This window comes from Antechinus flavipes, chromosome 1 (assembly GCF_016432865.1).
Source record: "Antechinus flavipes isolate AdamAnt ecotype Samford, QLD, Australia chromosome 1, AdamAnt_v2, whole genome shotgun sequence".
Taxonomy (NCBI): domain Eukaryota; kingdom Metazoa; phylum Chordata; class Mammalia; order Dasyuromorphia; family Dasyuridae; genus Antechinus; species Antechinus flavipes.
In genome coordinates this window covers 263,823,496-263,849,768 of record NC_067398.1, presented here as the reverse complement: position 1 = coordinate 263,849,768, position 26,273 = coordinate 263,823,496, and the positions used below count along the sequence as shown (strand labels likewise).

The 26,273-nt window shown below is 34.8% G+C and overlaps 1 protein-coding gene across 1 annotated transcript; it reads left to right on the top strand.

Moving 5' to 3' along the window:
* The first annotated feature begins 1,117 nt into the window (after positions 1-1,117).
* On the top strand, positions 1,118-25,910 carry LOC127554552 (acyl-coenzyme A synthetase ACSM4, mitochondrial-like). Its single transcript, XM_051986214.1, has 13 exons — positions 1,118-1,318; positions 3,017-3,227; positions 5,409-5,616; positions 8,617-8,760; positions 8,904-9,060; positions 15,058-15,137; positions 16,298-16,421; positions 17,914-17,994; positions 18,587-18,688; positions 18,814-18,941; positions 21,063-21,162; positions 22,297-22,416; positions 24,662-25,910. The coding sequence occupies exons 1-13, from the start codon at positions 1,118-1,120 to the stop codon at positions 24,746-24,748; spliced, it is 1,743 nt and encodes a 580-aa protein (XP_051842174.1). The 3' UTR covers positions 24,749-25,910.
* The last annotated feature ends 363 nt before the right edge of the window (positions 25,911-26,273 follow it).

Below are 26,273 nucleotides of genomic sequence, written 5' to 3'. Positions count from 1 at the left end.
GCTGGAACCAGAAGGGACCTCATCTGGTCTAACACCTATCTTCCTGAGAAGACCCTGCCTATCATTCCCAACAAGTACTGGAGTCATTCTGCCTTCACTTGAAAAGTTCAAGAGAAAGGAGACTCTATACCTTTCAAAGTAGTTCTTTCTATTTTGGAATTGCCCTCACTGTTAAGCTTAACTTTACATCAAAGCAAAATCTGCCTTTTTGTGACTTCCATTCCATGGTCATCATTCGTCCCTCTGACATCACACAAACCAAGTCCAATCTCTTTTTCATTCATAAAACAGCTCTTCAAATACCTTAAAACAGTTGTCCCAAGTTTCTCCCAAACTCCCAAGTTTTTTTTTTCCTATGCTTACCACCTCCAGCTCTTTAAAATGAACTTTATTGGTCTCTTGCTTCCAGGATCAAAGACAACCTCTATTTGACATTTTAAGTCCTTCATGCCCTTTCCTACCTTTCCAATTTTCCATACTCCTTAACATGTGGTCTTCAATACAGTGACAATGTTCCAGGAACAAGACACTCCATCTCTCAGCTCCAGGCATCTTCCTTAGCTGTCCCTTTTGCCTGGAACTCTCTCCTCAACTCTGCCTATGAACTTCCCTAGTTTCCTTTAAGTCTCAACTAAAATTCCACTTTTTACAGGAAGTCTTCCCCTACCCCTCCTAATTTATGTCTTCCCGGTTATTTATTGCCTATTCATTCTGTATGTAGCTTGCTTTGTATTTATTTGTTTACATGCTGTCATTCCCCCATTAGTTTATAAACTCATTGAGGACAGAGACTGGATTTTGTATCTTTTTGTATTCACAGAGTTTAGCATGTGCTAGCACATAGTAAGTACTTAATAAATGTTGATTGATTGATTGATCCTTATATGGCTTGGTCTCAAACTTCATCACCAAATTGGTTACGTTTGCCTAGATATGTTCCAGGTTTTCCAAACTCAGACAAAGAAAAAAAGAATATGTGTGGTATTCAAAACCCATAGAAACCATGAGACACCTCTGAGCACATTGCATGAGAGGACCTGATATTTACTCTATTCTTCTTCTTGCAGGACATCCTACTGCTGAGGCTCAATTGTCAAAAAAAATCCATCTTGCCATCATGAAGATTTTATTCCGGTTGCAGATGTTCAGATTCATCTGGAATCCTAAATTTCCTAGGAGGTATTTTCATCAAAACTACCAGGTTTTGGCTCCTCTGAATCTTTCTGACTTTGAAGCTATAAATCGTTGTGAACGGGACTTACCAGAGAACTTTAACTTTGCTGGAGATGTACTAGATAGATGGGCTCAGCTGGAAAAGGTAAGAAGTATATTTTTTAAATACACACACACACACACACACACACACACACACAAAATTATTCTTTGTGCACCTGAGCTTTGACTCTAATGGAAAGAGTCCTGATTCAGGAGCCAGAGGAAACTTGCTCTGAAATTTGCTACTTACTATCTTGGAGAAATTTATCAGCACTTGTCCTGTTGTCCTCATCTATAAAATGAAGAGATTGGACTAGATAACTTCTGTGGTCCCTTCTAGTTCAAGATTTATCATTCTATGAGTCAATTTTCAATAGACCCACAACTGGGAATATTTTAACTTAGAGCAAAAATAGTACAAAGTGTAGGGAGGGGGAAGTTGGGGGGGGGGGAGAAATGGGACAGAGGTTGACCATATGTATAAGTCTATTACAGAAAGAAGGCAGTCTGACCAATATCTTTGAGAATTTGGGAGGAAGGTGGATTGTAAGAAGGGAATGCCATGGAGACAGAATACTAGAGAGTCACTCCTAGTATGACCCAGGGTGGTTTGCCACATGATGACCAATGCAAAGTGAGGCAAGTATGGAGCTGGCAGTTATTACAGAAAACAAAGCTCTTAGTTGTCAAAAAACATGGGGTAAAGCCTTATTTGCCCTATACTAGTAACATCTCTGTTCCTCAATCCCCTATCTCTCTAAGATTTTCATGTTCCAGGTTTCTTTTCTCCTCTTTGGGAAAGAAATTTGCTTCTCAAAAAAGTAGCCCCTTTCTACCTATACTACTCCTACTTCTGCCTAAAGCCTTCTCTCACAATATGACTATTCAGCTAATTATAATTTTTGAAGGTCTCCTGGTCACAGGCTATCCCAAAAGGTACTATTGGTAGAAATGTTTTTAAATAATTAAAATAAAACCAATAAACAGTCAATGCTATATTTGTATGAATGCAAGTTCATCTTATTTCTTCTAGTTCTGAAGATGGGATTGGAAGCATGTGGTGAAGGTGAGAGAGTGATATGTAATATATCTAAGTACTGAACCACAATTCAGAAGTGTTCCTTGATGTCTTAGTATCTTTATAATTCTCAATTCTTCCAAACCCGTCAGAACTTTATAAAGGCAAATATGATTTTTCAAAAATTATCTGTTGATGAATCCCTTAGAGGTTGATTGAAGATAATTACAAAGTTGTCAGTTTAAACAAAGCCTCTGCTTTCCAGTTATGTGGATGAACCTTCACTTCAAAGAAAGAATTGAAGGTCAACTTATTAAAGATATTATTACAAAAGATTTTACTGAATTTTGTTTAGGACATGGAACCAGACAGACTCTAAGATCCCTGTCCTCTCAAAGATTCAAAGGTTCTCTTTAATATTGCAGAATATTGGATGAATCATTTCACTGAATCACAGAATGCCAGGGATACCTCTGCTTTCTGGAGTTCATTAAATCCCTCTTTATACAGGACTAAGTTGTCTCAATGTAGATGGCTGTCCCCTTCATTCAGGAGGTATGCTGGTAAATATTTGGTAATTGGATCTCCAGAAGAAAATTAAAAGTACACATGATACATGTTAAGTTTAATCTTTGTTAGTAACATTTTCTCCATCATTTTCTTAAGTTTAGAAATCAACAAAATACTCAACCAAGCCCTGATTTGCTGTTTTATCATTAAAGATTCCATCACAGACCCTGAGAATATAGCCTTCACATTCCTTTCTTTTGTTTCACTGACCAGAAAGGAGAGCGTCCCCCCAACCCAGCACTATGGTGGATTAATGACAAAGGAGCTGAGGTGAAATGGAACTTCAGGGAACTGGGTCTTTTATCCCGCAAAGTGGCCAATGCCCTCACCAAGTCATGTGGTCTCCAGAGAGGAGAGAGAGTTGCTGTGATTCTACCCAGAGTTCCAGAATGGTGGCTGGTCAATGTGGCTTGTATGAGAACGGGTCAGTGATGTTAACATTCCTAAGTCAAGGGAGCAACTTAGAGAGATAAGAACCAAAGACAAGTGATATTTCAAATAACCAATATCTATTTTTTTAAAGCATTCCAATCAGGAGAAGATAAAAGATATTACTACATTGCCAATATTCTTAATAATTGGGAATTTTCCCATGGATACCACTTTCTAAAACTTATATTATAATAAGCTTGATTATTATGTGTTGCATGGTCAAATAATTTATTTTATTAAATCGAAATAGAGCTAGGATATGGTAGAAAAAAGGAAGGACAAAGTCCAAAGACATGAACTGAAGTCCCAGTTCTGCAATCCCTATAAACCTTAGCTTCTCTTTCAATAAAATATGGAAAAAACATTTGCATTGCTTTCAATAAAATACGGAAAAAACATTTGCATTGCTCACCTCACAGGATTGTTGTGAGAAATGTGTTTTATAAATATTAAACTGTTATCAACATAACAAATATGGAAATATGTTTAAAAGAATTGCATATATTTAATATATATCAGATTGCTATCTTGAGGAGGGGGAAGGCAAGAGAGGAAGGGAAAAAAATCTGGAATGCCAAGTTTTACAAAAGTGAATGATGAAACTTTATATACATTTGGAAAAATAAAATATTATTTAAAATATTAGTGTTATATGAATATTCGTTATTCTTGATAAATAGAATTTCAAGTTAAAATCAAAAATCTGATAAGATTTTCAAATAAAGGTTTTAAAGTTGGGATACTAGGTAGCACAATGGATAAAGTGCCAGGCCTGGAGTCGGGAAGGTTTGAATTCAAATCTGACTTCAGGTACTTATTAGCCATGGCCCTGAGCAAGTCACTTAACCCTGTTTACCTTAATTTTCTCATCTGTAAAATGATCTGGAGAAGGAAATGGCAAACTATTCCAGTATCTTTGCCAAGAAAACCCCAAATAGGGTCACCAAGAATCAGACATGGTTGAAACAACAGTGGAATACAAACAAAAGTTGGAAGAAACTAGGATCAGCCCTGGATTTGGATCTCAGCTTGACTAATTACTTTCATGCAAGTGCCTTTGGTTTCCTTAGCTGTAAAGTGAAGGAGTTAGACTAGATGACCTTAACACTGTCTTCTAACTCTAAATATATGATCTTTTAGTCTAACGCTCATATTTTTCAATGATGAACATTAAGTTTAAGTGACTTGTCCAATGTCTCTGAGGTCAATAAACTGTGTGTCAGGCTCTGTACTAAGTGCTGAGGACAAAAAAGTCAGAAAGAAATGTCTGCCCTCAAGGAACTTACAATCTAATTGGGGAGACAACAGACAAATATTTACAAATAAGCTATACATAGGATAAATAAGTCTTCAGATTTTATTCTCTTTCCATTCCACCACACTGGCTTCAGGCATGGTTGCCCTATATAGTACCTCATGCCATCTCTAGTATCATAGGCCTTCAATTTTCATCTTGGCTCTTTCATTTACTATCTGCAAAATGAAAGGGCTTGTTCTTTCTAGGTCTAAATCTATGATACTGTAATCCTACGGTTCTGCACCCATTTCTATAACAATATAACAATATTTGATTAATATCTCTTTGGCTAGCAAGACCAATTACAAGTTAAATGCAAATTAGTTTCAGTAATAATTAATTTTATATTTTAAAATATATTTGGGATTTATTTTTTATTTTTCATAGTTTATATTACCCTCCAAGTATTCTTCCCCCTTACTTCCAAAAAAGTCATCTCTTATAACAAGGAATTTTTTAAGGAAAAAAAAAAAAAAGGAAAATTTCAGAAAAACTAATCAACACATCATGAAAATGGACTCCAACCTCTTCAAAAAAAGGGAAAGATGTCTTTTCTGAGGTGTTTTTCTATTCCATCTTCATATTCATCAAGAATATATTGATTCTATAAAACTATTTGTTACTATAATTATTTTAATTCAGTTCCAAGAGAACATAAGAATCTTCTGAGCAAGTAAGCCTAAATTCTCCAGTTCATTTCAAAGATCCTAACCAGTAGAATTTTATCTATAATTTGATTTTCTGGTTCAGTTCATGGCTATTCCTCTTCCCTAAAGCTCAACAATTGACTTCCTCTAATATTTTTCATCTTGTCTCATAATTCTAAAATAATTCCAATTATGTACTTGCACATAAATTCTCTGATTTTTTTTCCAGGATTAATTTTCATGCCTGGGACAATCCAGCTGACAGCCAAAGACATTCTCTACAGGCTAACAGCATCCAAGGCCAAATGCATTGTGGCTAGTGATGAGGCAGCCCCAGCTGTGGATTCTATTGTATCCAACTGTCCTGCTTTGAAAACCAAGATTCTGGTGTCAGAAAATAGCCGCAGTGGATGGTTAAATTTCAACGAACTATTTAAGTGAGTAGTCAGAGAAAACTCATATATTAGAATACCTTATATTATCCATAGATATATGAGCAAATGAATTTAAAAGACATAGCCTTAATGTCCCATGTGCCTTCTTAAAAGGAATTGGCAGTGAGGAGGTAGGGAGAAAATCTAAAACTCAAAAGTTTTAAAAACAAATGTAAAAAAAAAAAATGTTTTACATGTAAGTGGGGAAAATGAAAGTATTAAATGTAAAAGATTTTCTGTTTTGTGGATTGAATTGTAGAACATCTAAGCTGCTTTGGGATCTATACCTGAGCCATATAATAAAATCCATTGAAGCACAAAGAAAGGAGGAAACTCAAGAAATCTTATAAACCAGATGAATACACAAATCATCCAGGATAAATAGTTTTGTTTTTTTTTTACACAGTATTATTTTTTTATTGAATTGAAAAGGAATGAAGCAACTATACATAATAAGAACTGCAAATAGAACCAGGTCTCCTTGAAGGGTCTTTGTGTAATTGAAGGGCCATTGGGTGGAAGATCAATTAGGCTTATTCTATTCGGTTCTATAGGACAAGATTAAGAACTTGGAAAAAGGCTTATTTGGGCTTAGTATAAAGGAAACAGCTCTATTAGGCCTATTTACATATATAGAATGAACTGCTTCGAGGAGGAATGATCTTCCTTTAATAATAGACTTTCAAGTTAAGAATATCTGACCAATTGAATGCACTATGATAGGCTTTCTTCCTGACATGTGATTTGGACTAGTTAATTGTTGAGATTCCTTCAATTCTGAAATTCTGTGATTCTTTGAACTCTACAGTTAGAGATTTCATCTCTTCCCTTCTAATCCAATTTAATTTACAAAGTATTTATTAAGGACTTACAACTAATCAATCAATAAATGAGCATTTATTGGAATCTTATTATACATCAGTCATTGTCCCAAGAGGCAGAGATACAAAGATGAAATGAAAGTCTCTGCCCCCAAAGAACTTAAACTGAAACGGGACATAGCATATGTATATGCATGCATATATGTATATGCCTTTATGTTTACACATCTATGTAAATATGTGTATGATTACATTGTAATTATATATGTGTATAAAGGTGATGAAAACAAGGTAATTTAGGATGAGTGAAGTCACTAAGAGCTGAGAAGATTACAAAAGATTAGAAAGTGGAGCCTGAGCTAAACTTCGAAGGAAACTAAGAATTTACAATCTACTATTTACATGTAAATAGACAAGTATATACCTGATAATGAGAGAAGAAAAATAGTACCTAAACAATTGGTATCAGAAAGGATTCTCGTATGAGGTAGCAGGAGCAGAGCTTTAAGAACTAGAATTTTAAAATGCATCCAATGACCAGGTTACATTAATTAACACAGCATTCCTTTCTTTTAATCCATAAGACAAAGATAGTAAAAATAAAAATTCTATTTCAAAGTAAAATTACAAAATCAAAATATGTCCTTAATAATTTGTATTTAAAATGCATTTGCACAGATAAGAGAAATTATAAATAGTATTGGATCTAAAGGCAGTAAGCCCTGAGTTTGAAACCAACCTCAAACTTACTAACTGTATGACCCTGGGCAAGTCACTTGTTTGCCTCAGTTTCCTCATCTGTAAGATGGGGATAATAACTCCTAAGGAGGCACTATAGCTTCATGAATACCACTTCACAGTCTGGTAGCAGCTTACCTATTGAGATTTATTCTGTTCTTCTTTATGTACTTTCTGTGTTCCAGTCCAAACTGATATGTTTGCAGTTCCTCAAACTAGGAATTCTGTGCTTTGCACAGCTGATCCCCATTCCTAGAAAAAACTCTTTCAATTCTGCTTCTTAGAATCCCTAGCTTCCTATCAGGCTCTGATAGGATCTGGTATTTCCTCCTGTTTTTTTTCCCCTCAATTTACCTAATTATTAATGATTTCTCCCTCTTCAAATTATCTTTCAACCAATTATTTTTAATATATTATATTCCACAGTAGAATGTTAAGTCCTTGAAAGCAAAAACTATTTTTCCTTTTTTTTTTTTTTTTGCTTTTGTGTTCTCAAAGATTAGCACAAGCAGGAAGCAAAAGAATCTATGTTATTTCAATCAATCAATCAATATTCATTAAGTGCTTACTATGTGCCAGAAACTGTACTAAGTTCTGAGTATATAAAAAGCAGCAAAACATAGTCCCTGCCCTCAAGGAGCTTATGTACCATTTCATTAACTATGTCTGTGATGCTGGACAAGTCACTTAAGCCTGAGTTGTCTTATTTGCAAAAAGAGGAATCTTATCCCAACATAGTATCCTCACTTTTTGTTGCTGTTTGCTTGAATTTTTTTCCTTTTTGATCTGATTTTTCTTGTGCAACATGATAAATGTGGAAATATGTATAAAAGAATTGTAGATGTTTAACATATATTGGATTACTTGCCATCTAGGGGAAGGAGTAGAGGGAAGGGAGGGAAAAAATTTGGAACACAAGGTTTTGCAAGGGTGAATATTGAAAATTATCCATGCATATATTTTGAAAAAAGAGGAATCCTAAACAAATTCTTTTTATTTAAAAGAAAAATTTACGAGTCACACATTGAAAAGAAAGCAGGAAACATTGAGTAATAAGTAATTGTTTTGTTGCAATTTTTACCTTTGGGACTCTTGTCAAATGGAAGAATTTTGCAGTTGCCTTTTGGTTTATTTCAGATGAAATTTCTCATTTTGTTTATTTGATTAATGTGTATTGTGATTGTTATTAAGTTTATCAAAAACAATAATTTTTGACGAGAATTATTGAACTACCAATAATTAGCCAAGTTAGCTCTGCCCCAGGGCCTCCTCCAATATTAGATTCCAGGATGTGAAAATAAAATAACATCGTGTATGGGAAAGGATTTCATAAACTATATATACTGTACAAGCTATCATAATTTATTAGTCATGTTCAAAACCAGAGAATCAACAATAAACTAATCCCTCAAGCTCAGTCATTGTTTTTGGCTACATTTTACAGATCAGCCTCTGAAGAACATAACTGTGTGAAGACAGGAAGCCAGGAACCGATGGCTATCTATTTTACCAGTGGGACAACAGGTTCTCCCAAAATGGCCCAGCACTCCCAGAGCAGCCTCGGCATTGGGTACACTCTTTGTGGAAGGTATGATTTGGAACTATACCATGGCTGCCTACATAGATTTAAATGCACATTATAACCTCTTAGGAGTCATAATTACTTTTTATTAACATAGGGAAGTTTTTCATGGTATGTTTTTCTCCTTCTTCCTCTTTGGTCTTGTTCAGGTACTGGCTGGACTTGAAACCTTCAGATATCATGTGGAACATGGCTGACACCGGCTGGGTGAAAGCTGCCATTGGTAGTGTCTTTTCCACCTGGCTTCAAGGAGCCTGTGTCTTCGTGCACCGCATGGCCCAGTTTAACACAGATACCTTTCTAGATGTATGTTACTACCACCCCACTAGCCCCTTAACACAAACCCTTCAAACCCTCCCATCTCATACACATATCAACAAATCAGTGATAATCAACTTATTTTTGTTTACAGTATAAAGTCTGTAGGGACCTCACTCTTGAATGCATTTAATACCCTAACAAGGGAACACCCACAGCTCTCTTAAGCATAAAATCTGATTTATTTAATTGCTTAAGAGTTATTAATATCACTATAATCTGTAGCAGCTTAAGGGCCTAGTTCTAAATAATCAACTAAGAAGTCTTAAGTGTAAACAAGGATTTTGATCATGCTTCAGTGATTGAAAAACAATGGGTAGCAGAGGTAGACCTCTAGGTCCAGTAAGATCCTGGGTTCTTTGCCACAGAGCAGCACTTTCTCCACCTATTTTCTGTCTTTCTCATTGTCCTAATCCATGAATTTGATACTGCTTGACAAACACCAGGCTTATTTCTTCTTTTCAGGCAGGACTAAGATACCTTACAGACTAAGGTATCAAATGGCTGGAGATTTCATTAACCTTTAGAAAAACATGATGAAGGGCACTTACTTTTTCTTAAGTAACATTAAAAAAAGAATCCACCATATGTCATTAAACACACGAGAACTCTTTGTGACCCAGGGATAGTTTTGCACAGTAATTCTTTATATATATATATATTATAGCTTTATATTTACAAGATATATGCATGGGTATTTTTTCAGCATTGACAATTGCAAAACCTTTTGTTCCAACTTTACCCCTCCTTCCACTTACCCCTTCCCCCAGATGGCAGGTTGATCAATACATATTAAATATGTTGAAGTATAAGTTAAATACAACATATGTATACATGTCCAAACAGTTATTTTGCTGTACAAAAGGAATCGGACTTTGAAATAATGTACAATTAGCCTGTGAAGGAAATCAAAAATGCATTGCCCAGTAATTCTACTCAGTGGTACTGCTGAGATGGGGTGGTTTGGGAATCTGAATATAAGTAAAAGCTCTAGAGAAGTTAGGACTTTTCCTGCTTTCACATCTACTTTATTATGTGACCTGAGATAAGTCAGTATATGACTCAGGGCTTCAAATTTAATTTGCTATGATTTATTAGTAATAAAAGGTGAATGGAGGGGAAAGATTGCTGGCCCTAGTAGAGGACCTTGATTCAAATATTAGCTCTGTTACATACTACCTATCTAACTTTGGGCAAGTCAGGCAGGCGGGGTAACTAGGTGGTACAGTGGATAAAATGCTGGACTTAAAGTCAGGAAGTCTCATCTTCCCAAGTTCAACTCGGGCTCAGACACATACTAGCTGTATGACCCTGGTCATACACTTAACCTGATTTGCCCTAGTTTCCCCATCTGTAAAATGAGTCAGAGAAGGAGATGGCAAACCACTCCTGTATCTTTGCCCAGAAAACCACAAATAGGGTCACAACAAGTCATGACTGAAATGACTGAATAATTATAACAATAATAATATGTTAAAGGATGGGGATTCAAACAAAAACAAAAAACAATTCCTGCTCTCAAGAAGCTCATGATCTAAGTGGAAGCTGTATAAATGACATAAATAAAGGATATGTTAGCAATACACAGGAGGAGTAGCATTAAGGGGAATAAGAAAAAGGTTTTAATAGAAGATTTGAGCTTCTGAACCACGGTTTAAAATACAGAAATAAGAAGTATACCTAACAAAAATTGATGAGAATTCATTTTGTGGGTGTCTTAAAAATCTAAGTAAAAGGTCTTTAAACTAAAAAGAATGAGATAGAGACAACCTTATGCATTTTCTCAAGTTAGATACCAAAGAGCATAGTTACAAAGATGAAAAAATCTGAGCTATCCAGAAGTTCACAGAGAAAAGTCTAAGAAAGTAGCTAGCAGTAAAATTCTTAACTTAAAGTATCTATACACAAATGTTCATAGTTTAGTCTACAAACAAAGTGAGTGGGAGGTTCTCGCACAGGGAAGTAAAGTTGACTTCACAAATATCACTGAGACTTGGTGGGATGAAATTTGTGGACCTTAGTTTTACAAAGGTATATCTTATTCAAAAGAAATGAGATAATTAAAAAGGGGATGGAGGTAGCAGAAGAATGGAATGAAAGGGAGGAAAGAAAAAAGTGAGGGAGGAAAAAAAAAAGAAAGAAGAGGGGCAGCTAGGTGGTGCAGTAGATAGAGCAACAGCCCTGAAATCAGGAGGACCTGAGTTCAAATTTGACCTCAGATACGTAATACTTCCTAGCTATGTGACTCTGGACAAGTCACTTAACCCCAATTGCCTCGGAAGGAAGGAAAGAAGGAAGGAAGGAAGCATAGAAAGGGAGGAAGGGAGAGAAAAAAGTAATGACTTAAATGACTTCTAAGTTCCCTTCTAGCACTAAAGGTCCCTTCCAGCTCTAAATCTATGATGCTGTCATCCTGAATTCTATCTCTTCAGCCAATAAATTGTAATTTATTTAATACTTCAAAAATATTTCATACTTTCAAACCTGTTTATCATTTGCAAAGTGAAGGTTTAGAATAGGTGAATCTGAGAATTCTATTCCAGATCTAACAGTCTATGAATCTATATCTTAGGATCCATTTTTTTTCTCATGTGTTTTTACATAGGATAAAATACCACTGAGTTAACTGACACAGTAAGACCTCATCAGAAAGAAATCTAATATTTCTTTAGATTTAAAACACAAGACTTCCAAGAAGATGGAAAAGTAAAGATCGCATTCTTTTCGATAACCACCCCCCCAAAAAAAAATGGAAACATCAAAATGAAGTACATCTACCACATTCAAAAGAAATGAATAGACAATAGGAGAATTCTAAACAATGAAAAAACTGTTATGGGCTAAGAAAAATGAAAGCAGAAATGTGTGAAGAAAAACACATTCAAATATATTCAACAAAGAAAATAGTCAAAGAATTTTCTCAAGGCATAAAAAAGTAGATAATAGATACAATAAAAGGACTGAAGAAATAAAATGAGCAAAAATACCATGAAGCATGGAAAGCTAGGTATCACAGTGGATTGGGCATGGAGTCAGGAAGACAAATCTTTCTGAGTTCAAACCTGCCCTCTGATACTTATTAGTTTAACAAGTCACTTAACCTTCCTTCTCTCAGTTTCTTCATCTGTAAAATAAGATGCAGAAGGAAATAACCAAATCACTTTAATATCTTTGCCAAGAAAGTCCCAAATGGGATCACAAAGAGTGACTCAGACATGAGTAAAATGACTCAACAATAAAAATCATGAAGAAAATAAAGAAGGAATTGAGTATAATTGGAAAATCTAAGGAACAATAATTTCCAGAATAATAAGGAATACAAATTCAAAATAGGAAAAATTATTTTATTTGGTCCAACAGATATGATTTAAGCAAAAGTCTGGATTAGGGAATTTATGAAAATTGGTACTCAAGAAACTATCATTATGTATACAACAACCAAACAGATACACAGAGATTCTTCCCCCCAAGATGGAACAAACTGAGAGAAGATGAGAATCGTATTGGAGGAAAGACACTAAACTGGAATGCAAATGAAAAGTTATATTCTCTAAAAATGGACTTGATAGAGAGTTGTTGCCAGATGTGAGAGGGACATTCTTAATCAGAGCCAGATATGGGGAAGTTCTCAGGGTCACTTATTGATCCTGGGCTTGCATGAAATTAAGGTAGGAAGAACTTTTCTATTGAGATCAGATACTGGGAAAGGGTCTGAGTTTTATCCAATTAGAACTTGCAAGCATTAACTGCTTGAAACAGGTCCAAAAGAGGAGTCATAAAAATCAAATTGATAAGGAAATTTCTCCAGGGAGGTAGCCTAAAATAGAGGTGTAGACTTTTGGCTAAGTGATTTATTCATTAATAAGGGTATTCTCAAGGATCATAGAACTATCCTTTAGGTTCTCTGATCTGAAAGGACCTCCAGTTTCCTTTAGATCCCTTCTAAGCCAGAGTAACCAATCACTTCTTCACAAGGGGACTAGAAGAACTATGGGAATCTTTTTTCACCATTTATCTTTCCCTGTTATTAAAAATAAAATCCTCTATATATCTCAGTAAAGCTACTACTTACATATACATACCCAGATTCTGAGTGTTTGATTGTACAAGAACTGACTCTTACTTAAACCAACAGGATAAAAAATAGAGACATTATTTCACTACTGGAACAAGTATGAATTGGTGCAATCTTTTGGAAAGTAATATGATATTATACAATATTCTTTGAGTGATTCCACTACCTGTACTATATCTTAAGGACAAAAACATCTCCTCATACTTAAATATTCCTAGCAACAGTGTTTGTGATAACATAAAAGAAGACTCCAACGATTGTCCAAATGGACTGAACAAAGCATAGAATATAAATGCAATAGATTATTGCCAACAGAAATGGCAAACATGAATGCTACAAAGTCTTAAAATGATTCAGGATGAAGAAACAAAGAGCAAAATAACTATCTGAAAATTATAACAACCCTGCATATTCCTTAAATAGCAACATTGTCTAGAAAAATACATAGTAGAAAAAAAAAGTTTGGGAAAATAATAAAGAAATAAAGAAGATAATTTAGTTATTATATTTTTTAAGTTAACATGTAAGTTTAAATAATGCTGTATGCTTTCTTCTGCAACTTATCTTGAAGGCTATTTGTGTATTTGAATATGACTATGTGTTGATGCTTCTTAAGTTTATAATAAAAATTTAAATTACAATTTTTAAAGATTTAAGACAATTTAAATGTTTTCTTCTTAGTGAGCTAGAAATTTCTAGATTTTTCTCTGCCTCAATAGCTTAATTCATTTCCTATCCTATCACACCCTGCCAACATTAAAATTTTCATTAATTTTGTCAATTTAATGCATATGTCAGAATTGTTGGTATCAGAATTGTTTTTATTACAGCGATATTAACAGATTAGACGGATCCAATAAAAGCAAGTCTGAGAAACTTGAAGGCTGCAGTATTCCTACGTTTTATAATTCATTTAAAAGATTTATATTTCCTTAGGGAAAGAGGAGAGTTCCTACTGTGTCAGTTCACATATTCAAATGTTGTTCTGTATATTTGCATAGAAATTAAACTTTATGTAAATATATAGAAGTGCTAATGAGGTCTTGCAAAGGAAGTTAGATTTCAAGTAAAATACCCTGGGTATTACAGTGAAATATAACAAGTTGGAACTTTGTGTGTGAAGTATCTATAACATAAAATGTATTCTGTTTGTAGCATCTGATATTTGATATTACTAAAGTGTATAATCAATATGCTGTTAATGAAGTACCTTCCTTGATCTTGTGATTTGCAATGGTTAGACCTTTTTAAAGCAAGTAGAAAAGATGAGGAGGCACTACTTTTCACAGAAAAGAACAATGGATTTAAAGTTGTCAGGTGATCTGGATATGTATGATTTGAGAAAGGAATAGAGGAAAGAAGCATTTATTAAGCACCTACTATATGCCAGGAACTGTGCAAAAAGCTTTATAATCATATGTTATATATGCCATTATGTAATAATTAATTATATTATACATTATAAAATATAATTGTGATATAGTTAATTATATTTAATATACTAATTAATTGCTCTATAATATTATATATCATCTATATTATCTCATCTGATCCACAAAGCAACCCTGGGATGTAGGTGCTGTTATTATCCCCATTTCACAGATGTGGAAATTGAGGCAAAGATATGGTGACTTGCTCAGGTTCACACAGCTAGTATCTGAGGCAGAATTTCAACTCAGGTCTTCCTGATTCCCGGACCAGTACTCTATCTACTGTACCATCTAGATGTCTCCAGCTAGATAAGTCACTTTCCTCCTCTGAGTCTGGGTTTCTTCATCTGACTGATGAGAAGACTGGACTTAGATGATCTCTGAGGTACCTTAAAAATCTATGATTGTATTGAAAAGCTTAAACCATATCACTGATTTCTTGATCTTTAATTTCTGATGTGTTTTTTATGATTTCTCCAGACTCTCAGCAACTACCCCATAACCACTATCTGCAGTGCCCCAACTGTATACCGGATGCTTGTACAGAAAGACCTTAAGAGGTATCTCAGGGGAAAAAAATCATTTCTTTTTATTTTCTATGGACTTATTACTTTGGTGGCAGATAACTTCTAGTTTGGCAAAATCATTTATCTTGAAGCTTAATAGTTATACTATTTTCTAAACCAATGATCTAAAACAAGTTCTAGTTTAGACACTCCTGACCACCTTCCCTCCCCATTTTCTTCTTAGATAGGAAATTTGTATTTTCTTCATTCAAAAGTTTTTTTAATGTTTTAATGCTGCCTTTTTTTAAAACTAACAATATACCTTCCTTATATTAACCTACCTCTACCACAGAACATGCCTCCCTTCATAAGAAAAACAGTCAAGCAAAACAAAACAATACACTGACCATATCTGATAGGGTATCCCAGAATTTCACACCCGTACACTATTACCTCTCTATTAAAAGGAGGGAGGTATGGTTCAAGTTTGGGCCTCCAGAGTCTGTCTCCCTTTGCACTTGAGGGGCATTATAGCATAGTAAATAGAGAACTGGCAAAGAAGACTTGGGTTTGAGTCCTTCATCTGGCATATGTTGGCTTTTGAAGCTAGGCAAGTCATTTAACCTCTGTGCCCAAGGCAACACTCTAAAATCATATGGTACAAAGAAAGTATTAATCTGTATTGGTTAAGGGAATGTCCTTATCTGGGAGTTCTCTATACCAGTGAAATCTCTGTGCTAGTCCTTATCCCCATCCTTTCCTATGCATTATTGTGGTCTTTATTTATATCATTCTTTTGGTTCTGCTTTCTTTGTCCTGTATCAGTTTGTACAAATCTAACAGATTTATGTAAACTCTGTGTAATGATATTTTATAATATTTTAACATTTCCTCTTTCTTTGTCTTCCTTGGGATATGTGTCCAGTAGAGGCAATGCTGCATCACATATATAAATTTTTTAGCCGTTTGTCTCACGTAATCTCAAATTGTTTTAGGAAATTTCTGTTCCTCTGAATTTTTCTGTCTCTTCTCTTTTTTTCCCTTCTTGTCTCTTCTTCCTCTTTCTCTCCTCCTCTCCCTCCCTTCTTCTTCTTCCCTTTTTCCTTCCTTCTCTCTCCCTCCCCCCTTCTCTCTCTCTCATTACACTTAAGTAAAATAATTAACCTATTAAAATCACTTTCCAAATGAACCCATACTTTTCTTTGCTTTTTAAGCTATAATTTCAAAACCCTGAGGCACTGTTTGACTGGAGGGGAGCCACTCAATCCAGAAGTAAGGGAACAGTGGAAGAGTCAGACTGGACTGGAGTTGTATGAAGGTTATGGACAGACCGAAGTGGTATGTGCTGAATAACTAGTCACTTCAAGAGCTTCGCCATATGCAGGGAAAAAGTGCTGCTAGAGCCATTGAAACTCATATTTTCACATGGATAGAAAGTAAGGGACATTTTCCCTTTTTCCTTTCTTTAATCCTCTGACAAATTAGGCAATGTGTTGTAGCAGAAATGGAGTATCCTTGAAGTCAAGAAAACCTAAGTTCCAGTCCCACTTCTGACTCTGGGAAAATTATTTAAATAATCATTTAAATTATCTGGTAATTTAGACAACTCTTTCTGACTATAAGTTTCAAAGAAAATGATAACCTGCAATAAACGAGGAAATTTTCTCACCTGGCTATATTCTATATGCAATAGTATATCAGCTATGAAAAAAAGTAGCCATGATATACTTTTACACTTAATCTGCCTTGTTATCATTTCTCTATCACTTTCTCAAGTCTAGGCAACAAAAAATAATAATAATCCAAGTCTTGATTTGTAGCCTTTGTCAATTTCTGATGTATAAATATTCACTCTGAAAATTTAACAATTGATTGGCTCTAGCTAGCCCTCTAAGCTGGCTTCAGCTCATCCCCGCCTATACCCACGAAATCACAAGTTTTGTCCCTATCCCTCATCTCTCTTGGGTCATAAAACAGATGGCTTTAGCTTCCATGGAAAACAAACAAACAAACAAACAAAAAAACGCAAAAACAAAAAGCAAATCTGGGCTTGCTTCTGTGGCTTTATAGAATCATTACAGTATTTCCCTGTTCTAATCTGAAATTAACTTGAGTGAAGGACACAAAAGGATGAATGTTTAAGACAAGGAAAGAGATGATCCAGTGAATAGAATGCCAGTCCTGAAGAAGTTAGGAACATTCATCTTCCTGATTCAAAGCTGGCTTCAGACACTAGCTGCATGATCCTGGATAAGTCACTTAACCCTGTTTGCCTCAACTTCCCTCATCTATAAAACCTAAAGAAGGAAATGGCAAATTACTCCCATATCTTCTTCAAGAAAAAAACAAGAAAACTCACAGAGACAAAGATGACTGAAATGGCTCAAGAACAAGGAAGTATCATTTAGTTAACTTCTTTCAGTTGCAGATGACTACCTTGATCATAAGAAAGAACTTCATAAAGTGAATATGGAAGAAATCGTTGGCAAAGTCTGTCAAAACAATATTTGAAGTTTGTTTCATTATATAAGAGGATAAAAGAGTAGCCCTTATCATGAGGATAGGGATTGTAACTATAATTTCATTAGCATGGGGAACTCCCAGTTTAGCAAACTCCCTCCATCAAGACAGATCAACATCTTTTCTGCTACTTACAGTCTTAAGAGAGTTGTCTGAACACTAAGGACATAAGTGACTTGCTCAGGATCATACAGACAATATGTATAGAGGTAGGACTTGCTACATTACTATGTGTCTCTTCCCTTAGAGAAGGCTGGAAGAAGAGAAAATATACTTTAACACACCACTAAAAAATATTTCCTCTTGACAGGGAATAATTTGTGCCAATCAGAAAGGACATGAAATTAAACCTGGATCGATGGGAAAGGGAGTGCCACCTTATGATGTCCAGGTAGGTAAAAGAAATAGAATTGATTTAACAAAGATAATTTCCTTCAATTAAGGTTCCTCCAAATGTTAACATTTCTTATATCAAAACCTCAGTGGATTTGGAATCTCTTCTAGATTGCAACCCACCTATGCCTCTTCCTCCTGTGTGATTCTTGTCCATTTCCCTACAGAAATCATCCCCAATGGAAGGCAGGGAATGTTTGGGCAATATTCGGGCTATAGATGCTTTGCTTTCACAGGAGAAGCCCACATCCTTTTCTTATTCTACATTTTTTAAATATCCCTTAAGCAGCATCACGCATGTCATTCTGACCTAGAAATGTTTTGTAATCAACTGATATTTAGCAAGCTAGTCTCTCTTTCTGTGTGTATGTGTGTGTGTATCTCTTTCCCGCCCTCTCTTTCTCTTGCTGTTGAGTCATCCACATTCTTGATTCTTCAGAGATTGTGATGTTCCAGGATTTGAAAGAATGTAGTATCTCTGGAAGAATTCAAGTATTAAAATGATGGGCTTTATTCAAATGAAAATTTATTTTCATCCCTATAAGAATGCAATCTGAACAGCCAAGTAAAAACTGTTTTTCTCATTCTAGATCATAGATGAAAACTGTAATATTCTGCCACCTGGTAAAGAAGGGGAAATTGCCCTTAGATTGAAATCTACAAGACCTTTCAGTTTCTTTTCAGAATATGTGGTATGAAATTTTGGAATCTAAAATGTTGCTTTTGAAAAGATTTCTAAAAGTGCTTCAAAATTTGGAATTTATTGCTATTCAAATCAAATTAATCTTAGAATTGTTTTCTTCTTCTCTCTTCCTAGGACAATCCATCAAAAACAGCTGCCACCATGAGAGGGAATTTTTATGTCACTGGAGACCGAGGAATAATGGATAGTGATGGCTATTTCTGGTTTGTTGGGAGAGCTGATGATGTCATCATATCATCTGGGTTAGCATTTTTCCTATAGAGAACTTATCAACTTTGATTCAAAAAATATCTATTAAGTTGCTAAAATAAACAGGGATGAGGATAGGATCTGAGATTTTCTTTCTATAGGGATTTTCTGGAAAAGGAATCTCCCCCTACTAATACAGATCTGTACTTTCTCTGAAACTATATAGTCTGGGGCAGCTGGTTGGTGCAGTGGATAGATCACCAGCCCTGAAGTCAGGAGGACCTGAGTTCAAATCTGATTTCAGACACTTAACATTTCCTGTGTGACCCTGGGCAAGTCACTTAACCCCAATTGCCTCAGCAAAAATAAATAAATAAAAAAGAAAAAAGTAACTATAGAGAATTTCCTGAGCACCAAATGCCCAGAGTCACATGAAACCAGGATATATAAGCAGCAGAACAAAGGAAACAGAAGCAGAAAACAGTCCTACATAAATACAAATTTATTTGGAGGAAAAGGTTCCAACATTGGGAGGATTAGGGGGTGGCATGTCAGCTGAACTTCAAAGTATGCTAGGGGATGAAAGGAGGAGAAGTACATTCTAGGCACTTGGGGGGGGGGGGAGGGGAGGTGACTTGTAAAAGACACATAAGATGAAATACCAAAATTTGAGAACAGCTAAGACCAGTTTGCTGAAACATAAGAATATACATGAAGGGGTATAATGTTTAAAAAAAATAGCCTGGAGTTAAATTGGGAACAGTTTTAAATGCTGAACAGAATAGTTTATATTTTATACTCAGGGCAACAGGAAGCCACTCTAGAGTATAAAGTGAGGTAAGGAAAATTTACTTTTGAATAAAATGTTTAACATTAAAAAAATATTTTAAAAACACTTTAAAACCTTTTTAAGTACAATGGTACAAATTCTTCAGGAAAAAAAAGAATATTAAGCAAGAGAGTAAGTGACATGATCAGACTTATACTTTAGGAAGTGGAGAAAGTATTAGAGGAGAGAGAGATTAGGAGGGAAGCTCATTTTGAACGAGTCTAGAGGAGAAATGATGTCCTAGGAGGGTATTAATATGAGTCAATGAAAGGGAAGATGGAACAGGCAAGTTATAGCCATGATAAAATTAACAAAACTTAACAATTGATTGGCTATTGGTGAGGGACAGCAATGACTTTGAGGGTATGAGGCCAGATGACTAGAAAAATGAAAGATAATGAAAATGAAATGCCTTTGGGCTATACAGGAGGTTATGTTCAAAAGGTATTAGGCAATGACATAGGCCTAGAATCTAGGAGATAGAAAAAAAGATATGTAGATTTGTGCTGAGAGGAAAGATTGGACATGATATGCACATCCATGGAATCCATGGAAATTGTTAATATTACCAAGAGGAGGATGTCAAGGGTCGCCTTTTTTAATGTCATGGACCTTTCTGACTGTTTGGTGAAGCATATATCCCCTTTGCAGAACAATGTTTTTAGATGAATAAAATATAATGTATAATATTACAAAGGCAGATAAGTGGCACAGAGGAGACTTGGGTTTGGAATGAGGAAGGCTCATTTTTGAGTTCAGATCTGGCCTCAGAGACTTACTGCTGTGTGACCCTGGGCAAGTCACTTAACCTTGTCTGTCTCAGTTTCCTCAGCTGTAAAATAAACTGGACAAGGAAATGGCAAATCACTATAGTATCTCTGCCAAGAAAACCCAAAAAGGGATCAGAAAAAAATCAAACACAACTGGAACAACTCAAGAACAACATTACAAAGGAAACCAAATATATTGCTTTGTATTGCAATACAATTATTTTTTAAAATTTTTAAGTTCACAGACTTTAGGCTAAGAACCCTTCATGTAGAGAGAAATAGTGGGGTTGGGACAGAAGCTTGGGAGACACACACATTAACGAATAGGAGACCGATCTTGATCTATATTAGAAACTAAGAAAAATCAGTCAAAATAGGTAGGGGAAAAAAAGAAAATAGTTTGCAAAATAAAAATGAAGTTTAAAGTCAAGCGTTGGGATCTACCCCTGACTCTGGTATATAGTGTCTATACAGTTTTGAATAAACTCTCTGGGTTTCAATTTCCTCATTTATAAAATGTAGAGATTGGATTAAATGATGCTATGTCTAAAGAGATCTTTGGGTTTTTTTTCTAGGTACCGAATCGGACCATTTGAGGTTGAAAGTGCCCTCATTGAGCATCCAGCTGTTGTAGAATCAGCTGTTGTCAGCAGTCCAGATCCTGTCAGAGGAGAGGTAAAATGAATGTAATTAGAATAGCAACTTCATGAAAAATGCCTTACCCCCATTATCTTTTAAAAGAAAGAATTCACAGAGTAATTTCTTGTCAAGAAAAATGTGTGTGAATAAATATTAGACACCAATTTACAAACAAATCTCATTTGTAAATAGGTGATTTAAACTCAGAATAAAAATAGTATTGTGAATTGTGATTTACCAATTACAGCTATATAAAAATGCTAAACAGACATATAGATATAGATATGGAAAAAGCCATCAATTGATCAATACTAGTGGTGTGACTTTGGACTAGTAACTATTTTCCATAGCTCATATCTATATAACACTTTAAATATTATAAAGCTTTTTCCAGATAAGAATGCATATTATTAAAGTGTTCATTACATTAATATATACATGGCAGCTAAGTGGGGCAATGGATAGAATACTGAGCCTGGATTCAGGAAGACTCACTTTTCTGAGTTCAAATTTTGTTTCAGACACTAATTGTGACTTGACTAAGCCATTTAACTCTGCCTTTGCTTCTTCATCCATAAAATGAACTGGAAAAGGAAATGATAAACTATTCCACTATCTTAGTCAGAAAAATCCCAAATGGGATCAAAGAAAATCTTCCTGACTCCAAACCTACTTTATCCACTTACAACTTCAAAATATAGATAACATATACAAAGCAGTTAAGTTCAAGTAGTTTAGAAGGGAAGGCACTAGCAGTTGGGAGTAAGAGTTAAAAGACTGTGTTCAAGTTCCCTCTTGAAGAGATGATTTCTTGAGGCAAAGGTGAGTAGGTAGTTTTATCTACACCACTTCCTTCACTGGGCTGTTTATTAACGAAATGCTTAATGATGCTTAAAGAACCACATAAACAGTGACTTATTTACTAGGGAGAAAAACCCAATGCATATGGAGAATCCAACCCTGGGGTTTGCTGCCCTGATGCTCCTGGGTCTGACTTCAGAAACCAGATTCTTTCATAGTCTCTCTCACAAAGCCACAAGTGGCAGTAGGTGAAGAAGTCAAAGATGTCTAATTGGGACCTCTACCTTAAAACTCTCCTTCCCAAATAGGAAAAAAAAAAAAAAAAGTCCTTTTTCCCTGTAGCAGAGATGTGGATTTTTCTTCCCACAGGTGGTGAAAGCCTTTGTTGTCCTGTCTGCACCCTTTAAATCTGCCAATACAGAGAAATTGGCTCTTGAGCTTCAGAATCATGTGAAAAAAGTAACTGCGCCCTACAAATACCCCAGGAAGGTATACTGGACTACATAATATTTATGATTCTTTGTAAATATTAAATTAATATTGATGTCATTTTCTTTTTTTTTTCAAAGAAAAATTTGAAGGAAAAGAGCACCTTCATCTGCTTCAATTATCCCACCTTACTGATTTTTTAAAAAATTTATTTCCAAATATATCCTTCCTAATCTTCCTCTATTTAAGAAGGAGCTAGGTGATAAATTGGATAGAGATCAGGGCATGGTATCTGAAAGACTTAAGTTCAAAACCCGCCTCGGCCACTTACTAGTTATGCAATACTGGGTCTGTTTTCTCATCTGTAGAATAGGGGATATGACAGCACATATCTCCCAGAGTTGTTGGGAGAATTAAATTAGATAATATTTATAAAGCACCTGGCCTATATTAGGTACTATATAAGTGCTTTTCCCCCTTCTCCTAAGAAGAGTCATTTTTGGCAACAAAGGATAAAAGGGGAAAAGAAATAATTCAGTAAAACTGACATCTACCAAGTCTGACAGCATATGCCCTATTCCATATTCATAGTCCCCAACTTCTGCAAACGGAGGAAGGTTTATTTTCTTAGTTCTTCTCTAGGGCCAAGGTGGGTCTTAAAATTGAATAACATTCGGATTCTGTTCTTGGTTTCTTCTCATTTATTGTTATTGTTATATATTTAATAAGTTGTTGCCTTAGGCTAATAAAATCATAGGAGATTGACTAATATTCTTTTAAAGGGTCCAGGGACAATGATGTTCAAAAAAGGTCTTAGGTGACAAGATCCCTAGCTCACACATGTCCTTACTTATATTAGGAGAGATATGTCTGAAAAAATACAACTAAAGATTCAACTAGGTGGAGCAGTAGCTAGAGTACTGTACCTGAATGTTAGAATATCTCAGTTCAAATCCAGCCTCAGGTCCTTTCTAGCCATAAGACTCTAAACATGTCACTTAATTGCTTCAGCTTCCATTTGTAAGAGTAACTACCTCTCGGGTTTGTGAGTATAAAATTAGATTTTTACAAATTGTACTTAAGGTGCTATATAAATGGTAGCTATTATTATCATTGCTACTTATACTGCTTATCATGTCTTATATAGTAGAAAAGTTTCTATTAAGAGGTTCCTCATTCTTTTGTGTATGTATTATCATAAATAGAAGTTCCTTTTGAAAAATGTCTTGTAGAAATTACCTTCACTTTTTAAGTGTTTATTTGTTGTTTAGTAAAATATAAGTTTGGTACTTACCTTTCAATGACAGAATTTTTTTCAAATACAAACTCTTCTACTTTCATACACGACAAATCTGAAGCACAGAAGACATATATGATTTGCTTCTCAGGAATAACCTAATTGCTAAATTCCAATTATGTGTCAAAGAAATTTCCCAAACTTTAAGAGTTACAAGCAAATGTTATATTATAAACCAAAGATTAGAATTTTTTTGGGAGGTTCTTATGAAATAGAAATCTCCTTTCAAAAAATGACTTAGGAAATACAGTTCTCCCTAAAAACAAAGATTAAATCAGCTCATGGCCCCCTGTAGGTTCCAATATTCTATGATAGTCACTGTCTCTCCCAGGACATAAGACCTTGGCTGAATAGATTGGTATGGAAAATAACTGGTCAATTCAATCCATTTACCAGTTTAGCTTTTTTCCCCCCCAATTACATCCAATCAACCACTACTTTGGTCATATAGATATTGCTTATAAAAATAACTCTCCACACTTAAGAAAAAGCAGTACTCTAAAGATTCATTAATACAACAGAGCTTCTAATCTTCAAAAAATGCAGGGGAGCTTAACTGTGTGCCTTCTTTCTGCATGATTCCCAGATCCCACCACCTACCAATTCCTAATTTATTCTATTGCCTGCTAATTTTGCTTCATGCTATCAGGTACTTACATGAACTAAAAAGTCATTTCTCCTCTCTCAGATTATTTCTTCAATAGAGAAGGGAGAGAGAGGGAACTTTGACTACATCAAAGCTTCTTCACTTTTTTTTTGTTTTAGAACTCTAGGTATGTTTGCTGAAGCCTATTATAGGATTCTTCCCAAGATAATGTTTTTAATACATAAAATACTTGGGTTATAATGGAAACTTATAGTGAAATTTATCAAAACATAAAAAAATGGCCTCTTAGGAATCTTAAATCCTATGAATCTAATATACAAAGTAGTATATTTTGGAATAACATATTATGAATTAAGCAGGATCAAGAAAAAGATGTTATTAATTAGAGTTTTTCTCTCTAGGTGGAATTTGTTCAAGAACTACCAAAGACCATCACTGGGAAAATTAAACGAAACGTATTAAGGGACCAAGAGTGGGGACGAGCTTAGCCTGACCAGAATACAAAGATGCTTCTTGTAGACCTACATAGCATTCTTTCATTCACTTTTATCTTCATTTGCTTCTTTCTAATCTTAATCATTATGTTCTAGTGACTGGTTACTATCAAAGCACAATAGTATACAATGTTAGTGGGGATTTTTTTCTTAAGTGTTAAATTCTTGTTATTTTTTAAAGCTCTAGGACAGTCCAAAAATATATTGGAAATAAGTGATCTTTAGACTGTAGAGCCAAAAATTGAAACTGTACTTCAATTGTCATGTTCCTTATTAGCTGGTAAGAACTTTATCTTTATATATTTGGTCAGATTTGTTGTTTTTTTAAAAATTGGTAATGTGTCTAATCCAAGTTTTAGAAGCTCATTAGTTCCAAAAAATGGATTTAGCAATACTTAAAAAATGATTCCTAATGCCTTTTATATTTTACATCAAATAATCAAAACCAATAGATATAACAACTATGTGATCTTAATTCTACTCCCCATATTCTTCAAGAGAGAGATTATCAACTGTCCTCCATGATCAATGCTGAATATAAATTCAGCCATTTTTTTTTTCCCCTTGAGGCAATTGGAGTTAAGCAACCTACCCAAGATTACACAGCTAGGAAGTGTTAAGTGTCTGAGGGCAAATTTGAATTTAGATCCTCCTAACTTCATGGCTGGTGCTCTATCCACTGTACCAGTTCTGATTCTCAACTAACTTTTAAATAATTATAAGCATTGGCTACATTGTTCTCCTAGTTTCATTTTTATAACTTGTAAAAGAACTTCAAAAACAGATATGATTTTGATTTAAAGAAAATTCACTATTAAAATATCCCTATTTACAAAACAGGCTAAGGGAGGTTAATTTTGTTTTTTTAAAGATTCTTGGCTTTATTAAAAAAAAAAATTCTGCACTTAATTCTTTTTATGTAGTGATTAATTTTCCATGCAATTTCATACCCATTTTAAGAATGTGTGGTTTCTCTGACGGGGAAGAAAGGATATTCCTTCACTTGACATAGATCACAACTTTCCTATGATTTACAAGATTCTCCTTGGCTGTCGATACATAACTGAAAAAAAAATGAATTACCTTTACAATCATATTTCCACACTTGGGTAGGCTAGCCTACAGACTCTGACCTACTACTGGTTATATACTTAAAGCCCAGCAGTTTGTCAAGATTTTGCTTATTCTCTGGAAGTACAGCCTTTAAAAACCAAAGATCACCATAACATTAAGTTGAAGAAGGTCCCAGTTTTGTAATATTTTACATTTCTCTTCATACTCTGTTTGTTGTTCTTGTTGTTGAGTTGTTCAATTGTCTGATTCTTTGCGATTTTTTTTGTCCATGAAATTTTCTGGGCAAAGATATGGACTAGTTTGCCATTTCCTTCTCCAGTGTGTCCCCATTTTACAAATGAGGAACTCAGACAAATAGGGGTTAAGTGACTTGCCCAAGGTCACACAAATAGTAAGTATCTGAAGCCACATTTGAACTCAGCTCTTCCTGGCTCCAGGTTCAATG